The 9,124-nt window shown below is 33.3% G+C and overlaps 1 protein-coding gene across 3 annotated transcripts in view; it reads right to left on the bottom strand.

Moving 5' to 3' along the window:
- Positions 1-3,581: 3,581 nt before the first annotated feature.
- The window catches only part of LOC138311125 (mitogen-activated protein kinase kinase kinase 13-like), a 101,593-nt gene continuing 96,050 nt past the window's right edge, over positions 3,582-9,124 (bottom strand). For all 3 annotated transcript variants that reach the window (XM_069252571.1, XM_069252572.1, XM_069252573.1), the window contains one exon: positions 3,582-9,109. In XM_069252571.1, the coding sequence (XP_069108672.1) occupies positions 9,014-9,109 (96 nt within the window). In that variant the 3' untranslated portion in view covers positions 3,582-9,013. The remainder of the gene's footprint in view (positions 9,110-9,124) is intronic.

Below are 9,124 nucleotides of genomic sequence, written 5' to 3'. Positions count from 1 at the left end.
ATATATGTCTAATTAACACAAAAAAATAATGTAAAATAATTTATTATGCTGTTGGTGCATGCGCAGTCAGAACTTCATTCTATATAAAACATAGTGTCACGGAATTTTTTCGGGATGCAATTAATTATTTCTAATATTTTTATCTTGAAGTAAAATTAGAAGCTCAAACTTTCTAATGGTGGTAATGGTGTAAAGTAAGTAACTTTTGTAAATGAAGAACAATACTTTATCGTCTGATCCTGTTTTTGATAGTGTAAAACTACCATTTGTCAGCGGTGGAGCATCTTTAAAGAAACAATTAATCATGCATGCATGTTCATCACATTCATTTCGATAGACCGATATCTATGTAGCATGGTAATACTTATGGGAATTTCATATCCTCACCACCGAGAGCATAACTAAAAATCACCATTTGACAACAATGGATGTATATAAATTTTTCTATTAAAAGAAACATACATAAAAAATAGTTTGTTTTACTTTTGTTATTGTGCAATCACTACCTCATTTCTGCAGCTAGGTCTCAACTTAACACCCATCAAGGCATTATCAAGAACTTTCACAGAGTATAAATTCTGTGCTGTATCTAATGTTTATAAGGGATCATATATGTGTGTCTGTCCATTTGAATGATTTGCACAGCTAAATTCATCAAATCTGACGGCTTTCAATGGATTCCTGAAGAAATAATAGCACTTCAAAATTTTCGCCCCGTCTTGTCACCAATAACTTAAAATTTATGTATAGTATGATCGTGTTCTTGGTGGTTCATATCTACATGAACACTTACTTTTTGGCCGCAAATGTAAATATCACTTTTACGTTCATTCCATTATTTGTGTACCTTCAGACACATGCATCGCGCCTAATTTCATATCATGCTGACGTTGATGATACTACTGTTGACATCTCAACTATATATATATCTACACATGGAAATACTTGTAATGGATATTCGGATATAGCTCAGAGAATATTATATTTTTCACTGTATATTTCGACTGTACCGCACACTTCTTCAATTGAATGTGTTGCTATACAGTTGCTCAGAGAATAATACATTTTTCACGGTATATTTCGTACCGCACACTTCTTCAGTTGAATGTGTTGCTATACAGTGGTCAGTGAAAGTGCTACATATAGATAGAAAATTTGAAATCTATCTAGTACAACTCCAAAATAAGAGAACAACATCTGCATTTGTTTTGATGCACGTATACATATCGCTTTTCAGCTGGGGGGATAAAATATTTAGTAATAAAAAACTTTGCACAGTCACTGTAGTTCTAAAACAGATATACATGTATGTTCACACAGCAATACATATAATATATAGAGATACCGATAATTTTTTACAGAAGATTGAAGGAAATGCGCCAATACTTTTGCCTGTCCATTTTTGTTTTGTCGAATATGTCCCAGCATATTAATTTTCAACAGCCCTACCCCCTCTCTGTCGCGAGTTCGAATCAAATGTTGGCCAGTTGTCCGGTATTGACCGGTGGTCAACGTAGATTTTCCTCGACAATCTGGGGGTCCTTAAAATGGCTTTGACTGCGAATAGAATGATACAATACTATATTCAGACCGATAGATTCTGTCAAATGTTTCGAAACAATTAATCTTTTAATCCGTTATAACAATAAAGGGCAAGAGATCCACAATTAAAATGAAATATAACACGTAATACTGTATACCACAGCCTCCCGTAGATAGACATCCACACTTGGGTTTTAACAGTTAGGGTCATGTAAGGACGGCCTCCCATGTATGCAGTGTGTAGCGTGTGTGAAGTGCGGATTGCGTGTTTTGGGAGACTGCGGAATATTCGTGTTGTGTCTTCTTGTATAGTGGAACTCTTGTCCTTTTATAGTGCTATATGACTGAAGCATGCCGCCGAAGACACCAATCAAGACTCACAGTACATTTCATACAGGGGAGGGTGTCAATAAACGGCCGTCACTAATTATAGTCAACCATTCAACAAATTAATTTCTTCTTTTGGTGGAATGTCACAGGGTTCCATTTCTTCAGCAGTCACTTTTGTGGTTGATTTTTAAAACTTGTTTAATCCATCATATTTACTAATATTCACAATTATCCTGATTCTTCAAAGAAAAACGAGAATTCATACAAAAACAACAACTTTAAATTTAATTTTGAATAGCGACTCAAGGGCCCAGTTTAGTGAGTACATGTAGTTAACTTGGAGTTCATTTATTCATATTTTCTGCTCTGGTATACATGGATCGGTTCTTCTTCATAATAATAAAATAATAGAACGTTAGGGTATAGACAAACACCCTGCATTTTAAGAAAACAACATGTAGAAACAATTCGGATTAGTATAGAACCCTGTATAACATACAAGGCGATACGAAATGATCTATTCACGGCTAAGCTGTTAAGGCCGGCGTTTTAATGTCTGTAGGTTATGGGAGGATGCTGTATGGTTTTGTGTGTTTCCTTGTAATACTGATAGGGCGTTTGAATTGTACGCTCTATCCCTATTGCATTATAAAAGGCGACTAAATTTAGTATATCTTACTTCCATCCTAGCCTACTTTCTTCGTGGTCTCCCTTGACAGCGCCTCACGTCTGGCCCTTGTGAGGAAGGCTCTGGGTACTGTCCCCTGATGGTAGTTTCTACTCCTGCTTAGCGCTCAGCAAAACGCGATCCCAGAGAGCGGCAACTGGTTTGCCCGTTGTGGGTATAATATGATCGGGTCGAGTGTGCTGTCCGGTGTCGCTGGCAGTATGCTTCAGTGAAATCACACTATAAAATGGACAAGAGTTTCCACTATCGCAAAGAGACACAACAAGAACATACCACAGCCTCCCAACATATACAGACATTCACACATAAATATCGCGTACGTAAGGTCGTTAATTTGCAACCTCACTGAGGTAACTGATTTGTTTGATTTTTTAAATCAAAAGTCCTTTTAACAGACAGGGTCATGTAAAGACGGCCTCCCATAGAGACTATGGTGTTTTCGTGTAATGTCATCATGTATAATGGAACTTGTGTCCTTTTTAGTGCATTATCACTGAAGTATGCTACAAAAAACACCAAGCAGCAGATATCATCCGGTCACATTATACTGAAAAGGGCGAACCAGTCGTCCCACTCCTGTTTTGCTGAACGCTAAGCAGGAGCAGAAACTACCATTTTTACAGACTTTTGTGTGCCCTAGCCAGGGGGACAGAACTATCAGCCTACCACACAGGGAAGAGCTCTCAACCGAAGGTCAATAGTGAGGCGGTGTCAAGGGGACCGTTAGGAAGAATAAAGTCAGAAGAGAAAAGATAAGATCCTAAATTTAGTCGCTTTTATGATCATGCAATAGGGGCAGCAGGCACTTTCCTTACGCATTGCCAGTAGGACTTGCGTATGTCCAAGAGCAATTTACATTTTTGACCTTTTCTTCAAAACTGCTGAAGCAATTTTAATGAAATTTTGTACAAACCTTTTAAGGCATAAGGTCAATAAAAATTGCCATTGTTCTATTTTCTTCTCTATGACATGTTGAATGTCTAATAGCACACAACAATATAATAAAGAACAAGACACTAACTGACTTAAATTAATTTTATTGGATTCACAGTACAATAGTTTGCATATCCATAGTCCTGTTACTGTAACATGTTACTGACTATGTACAACCTGATGTAGCAAGTCTCAATGGATGTTGTTTTAACTCATTCACCCCTCCAAATACATTTGGACTCTTCAAGCTCAATAGTAGGAATAGTCCAATATGAAATTTCGGGGATGAAAGAGTTAATGTATATCTTTAAACTTACAGCCTATATTTCTTACAGTGTTACAGTAAATTATAATTTTAAAGCATTAACCGGTTTAATTTTGTCAAGCTGAAATATTTTTTTGTTTCCAGGTATACTGTTTTGTTAATATGTATACACTATTCTACATACGTTCAAGTAAATATAGGTGAGAATTTAATTTTGTATATTTGTGTATCAACAAATGGTGTTTGTTAAAATAATTCTGTCACTTTCTTTTTCTAAAATGTAAATCTCAGTTGTTTTTGATTTCATTTGCAGCTGAATAAAAACAAGAATATGTGTTAACTTTCCAGACAAGTTTCGTCTGTCTGTTTATCATTAAAGTATAACTACACTCAGAAAAATACTTATTTCAGAATCAACATTCAGTAATTCTGTGGAATCCATGGTCTTTTTCATAGACAATAACTCCTGACGTATGCGATATATATAACTAGCCATTAATTTTAAACGGCTCGTCGAAATGGCATTTAATTAATTAATTAATATACAACAAATCTTCAATGGAATGTGAAAACAAACAACAGCATCATTTAAGAGCATTCCATTAAAAATCATTAATAATAAAATATCTCAAAATCAAAAGGAGGTAATTCAATACATAATAATAATAATTCAATACACTTTAAAAAATAATTGTAATAAAATATCATTATTAAATATAATGATATGTAAACAAATACGATAAGACATGATAATGCATGATAAACATTAACTTAAGCTAACCATGCTGATCTGTAAGGGCTAATTTCCTACTGTAGGGCTGTCGGGTAATCTGAGTCTGTGGATGATTGGTTATCTTATGACTTTTTATACTTCTACCATGAACTGGGGTCGTATAGCATTACATATGTACGACCTTTCACGTTCAAATTTCAAAAACGCGAGGACATTTATAATAACATTTCTATTTCTAACAAAGTACAGAACTTTCACACATCATGTATATAATATTTAGTAATATTTTAGGTATTCAAACGATGTCCATATCTTGTATGGTTTTTGACAACCCCTAAGCTTACATCGTCCCATCAATGTGATGCTGACTCCAAATGAACATGCAGTCGAAAAAGAATGAATTTGAACAATCATGACAGAAATGAAGGGCTTAATTCTTGTGTACAATATTATATACCCAGACAGTAGAAGAAACTGTATTTTTATTTTGGATGTAATGAATATATTGAATGTAGAAGACTAATGGCGTCATTCAAGCAAGATTCAAACTTTTGTATTCGACCCAATAAAAAAATCCCCTTCCACTTCTATGAGGCTTACGCTTCCTTTCAATTACTATTTCAAATTAAATGCGGTGTTAAAATAATAAAAAACATGTTGGTTTCTCTCTTTAACTCCTTTCCAAATTGATCTATGGTTTACTTTGTGCATTACTTATAGGTTAGTTCAAATTTGGTTATAACAAAACCCCACATTTTTTTCAATATTTCTGGGCGTTTATTGGGTCTAATATGGTAAGTCTATTTTGGCATCCTGTCTGATAAAAATGAATTACCTGAGAAACACGACAGCTGTTAAAGATGAAATATATTTTGATGGAATGATAAGATTCAAATAAGCATGGTCAAACATACTGGTAATGCTTATATTTTGTTTTACAATAAAATCACATATGTTTCTCTGAAAAAGGATGTTTTCTTTAAAACATATCATCACAATTTATACCTTCCTGCAAGGGGAGATAATTCTGTAAAATGTGAATACAAAATGACCTGTGGGTATATGATGTAGCTGGAATTAACTTTAAATGATATTTTACTGAGACAGATCGACATTAAATTTCTAGATGCTGAATTAATGATATATATTAGCAATTTTTTGCCATTTTTTGTTTTCATAACATTATAAGGTTGACATCTAGTCTATTTCTATGGGTAGTGATATTAAATAAATGACTTCTGTAAGAGGAGAAATACAATTCAGTCAAAGTTCTCATGTTTAGTTTGATTGTAATGTCCTATTATAATAAACAACCATATTATTACAGGAAAGCTGGAGTACCTGGAGAAAAACCACCAACCAACAGTCAGTACCTGGCAACTGCCTCACATAGGATTCAAACTTGCAACCCAAAAATGGAGGGCTTGTGGCAATATATGCCCGATATCTTAATCACGCGGCCACCACTGCCCCTTAGCTTCAGATTGACCAGTCTAGCAAATAATGGAGATTGACTTATTGATTATATATAGCACTATAGAGAGAGAAAAAAAGCCAGAAAACTTAACACTTAACAGTTATAACTTAAACAATTTTATTATTGGACAATATCATAGCATATACAGGTGTCGGAATACACAGTGTATCAGTATACCCAGTGTCTGTATACATAGTGTGTCAGTATACACAGTATGTCGGTATATAGTGTCTGTATACATAGTGTGTTGATATACACAGTGTATCAGTATACCCAGTGTCTGTATACATAGTGTGTTGGTATGCACAGTATGTCGGTATATAGTGTCTGTATATATAGTGTGTTGGTATACACAGTGTCTGTATACATGCTGTGTCAGTATACATGCTGTGTCAGTATATATTGTATGTATACATAGTGTGTTGATATACACATTGTCTGTATATATACACAGTGTGTCGGTATACCCAGTGTCTGTATACAAAGTGTGTCAGTATACACAGTATGTCGGTATACACAGTGTCTGTTTACATAGTATGTTGGTATACACAGTGTATCGGTATACCCAGTGTCTGTATACATAGTGTGTCGGTATACACAGTGTGTCGGTATATCCAGTGTCTGTATACAAAGTGTGTCAGTACACACAGTATGTCGGAATACACAGTGTATGTATAAATAGTGTGTTGATATACACAGTGTCATTTTACACAGCGTCTTAATATACTGTGCCTACATAAACAGTATGTCACTTTACACAGAGTGTCGGTATACACAGTGATAACCTCACACCAATCCTAAAGCTGCCTTCCAGTACACAAAACATTATAACAGTAACATTACACAACAGAAACATTAATAGATTCCTATATACTCCACTAACTGTCCAACTCAAATCTTAACGAAAATCAGCATCAAATTTCTCATTGTGAATATTGGCTCAAGGTCTTTATTAATTAATACATTCAAAACTGTAACTTATGTTAAGTCATTAATTAAGACAATTAATCAGAAGTCTGTTTCATGATCGTAGGACCAGGCTTCATTGATGTTTTTTCTTCAAATCTGTGGTTATTTCTTTTTAAAATATTTTATTATTTAATTACATAAAAAATTCATGTTTCATATTTCCAAACCATGTAAACATATTTTGTTGTCTTATCTTATTTCAAATTTTCTGCTGAAATAACATATACCCATGTAAATCTGAAAAAAAACCAATTTAAACTGAAAAAAATGCATACAACTATGAAAAAACCACTTGAAAATACAGTGGTACACCTTTCTTTTCTGGTATGAATGGTCTCTTTAAAGAACAGAAAATATGGATGTAATATTTTACTTTTCAAATAAAGATTTAATTTTGGATAAACTTGATAAAAAGAAAATAAGTATGCATCTATATAAGAAGTACCTTTACACATGAGCTAAAACATACTGCACCAACAATTCAGTACTATAAAGATCAAGGGGAGACAATCCAAAGAAATCTGTGAGAAACCTACATTTCTTTAAGAGATTTGACAACAATATCAGTAATTACTTTGACATTATTGTAAATGAATTCTGATATCAGCATGATCAGTGTGAATATGGAAAATAATACTAAAAATCAAACAGCAATGACAAATAAAATAAACTGATAAAAAGGGAGGGGGAGGGAGATGAGAAAAAATAATTAAGAATGAGATCAAATGAATATCACAACAAACATGTAAATAAATCAGGAGTTTGATATTACAAGCAGACAAAAAAATGTTTCAAAATTATAAAAAAAAAATTAAATTCAAAATTATTCAAATACACAAAAGACAATATATTTAGACTGGCATATCGAAAATATAATGAAAATCGAAAACTGCCAGTCTAATAAATATAGATATGTTGAAAAATTATCAAATTATAACAAAATTAAAGTTATCAAATTCTACTTTATATCTAAAATAAGGCAAATTGAAAATAAGGCAATTCATTAAGCTAGTAAATAAGGCTACAATGAAACAAATGATTTTACAAATTAAAAAATAATTAAGACACACCTTAGAAAATTATATATGAAATTGATGTTATATATTTACTGACAGCTGTATTTACTTAATTCTTTTCAAGTTGGCCTTTTCCTACTGAGGATTAACCTTTGACCTTTTGTGGAAGATTCAACCTTTGCTGATAGTTATGTGTAGCCTTTGAACTTTGCTGAGGTTAAGGGTTAAGGGTTAAGGCTATTTTGATTGATTAGCAGATCAGTTGTTTCTAAAATCAGATTGAATTGCCGACAGTAAGTTAATTCAATGTAAACAAGAGATGCAGCAATAAAATAAAACAAAATGTTAAATTACTAATGTAAATCCGTGATCTAATTATGGAAGAATGGCATAATAATAAATAAACATTTGCTTCTTTATGAATCACTCTTATGATCTGAATATTAATTATCACTAAAATGGCAAAGATAAAAATGAGTTAATAAATGAGCTGGAACAATGGAAGTAAATCTGCCCTGTTTTGTTATTTTGTTTAATCTGACAATTAAATGATACATGTACAATCACCCTGCCATCCCTGAGATTCCAATATGGGTTCTTTGATATCTAACAAATGGACCAGTCCAATGAAAATTTTAGGGAGGGGCAGAATGGCTATAAATAATCTGTTGTACAAGAACCTAGTATCACAATACTTAACATTTATCTCCCTTTATGTGGGAAATTTTCTTTAATTTATAACTTTCTAAATATTAACATCACAGTTCCCTCGACTGAACTCAGTGACACATTTCAATAACTGGATTATCTCCCTTTTAAATTGTACTTTTTCACACGGAGATGATTAAAGGCTTTTTGAGTTACTTCTCCTTTGTCTTTAAAGCCTTGATTTAATTCACCACAGAAGCGAATATGTATATCCCAGAATTGAATTCACAAGTTCAGGAATTCATTTTTCCATGGAAAAAAATGATAAGAGTTGTCTCCCCTTACACGTGAACATTGCTTCACATCACAATCAGCTAGGTTTCATATGTTATCGTCCATGGTGTTTCACATATCACCACCCACTAGTTTCCAAGGATCTCGTTCTGTGGACCGTCGTAGATACAGTGATGTCAGAACATTCGTCTGAATCAGAACTTGTATCAGGATGCTGAAACAATAATAT

This window comes from Argopecten irradians, chromosome 16 (assembly GCF_041381155.1).
Source record: "Argopecten irradians isolate NY chromosome 16, Ai_NY, whole genome shotgun sequence".
In the NCBI taxonomy this organism is placed as follows: Eukaryota; Metazoa; Mollusca; class Bivalvia; order Pectinida; family Pectinidae; genus Argopecten; species Argopecten irradians.
Note: the sequence above shows the minus strand (reverse complement) of the source record. Positions and strands in the feature narration are given on the sequence as shown.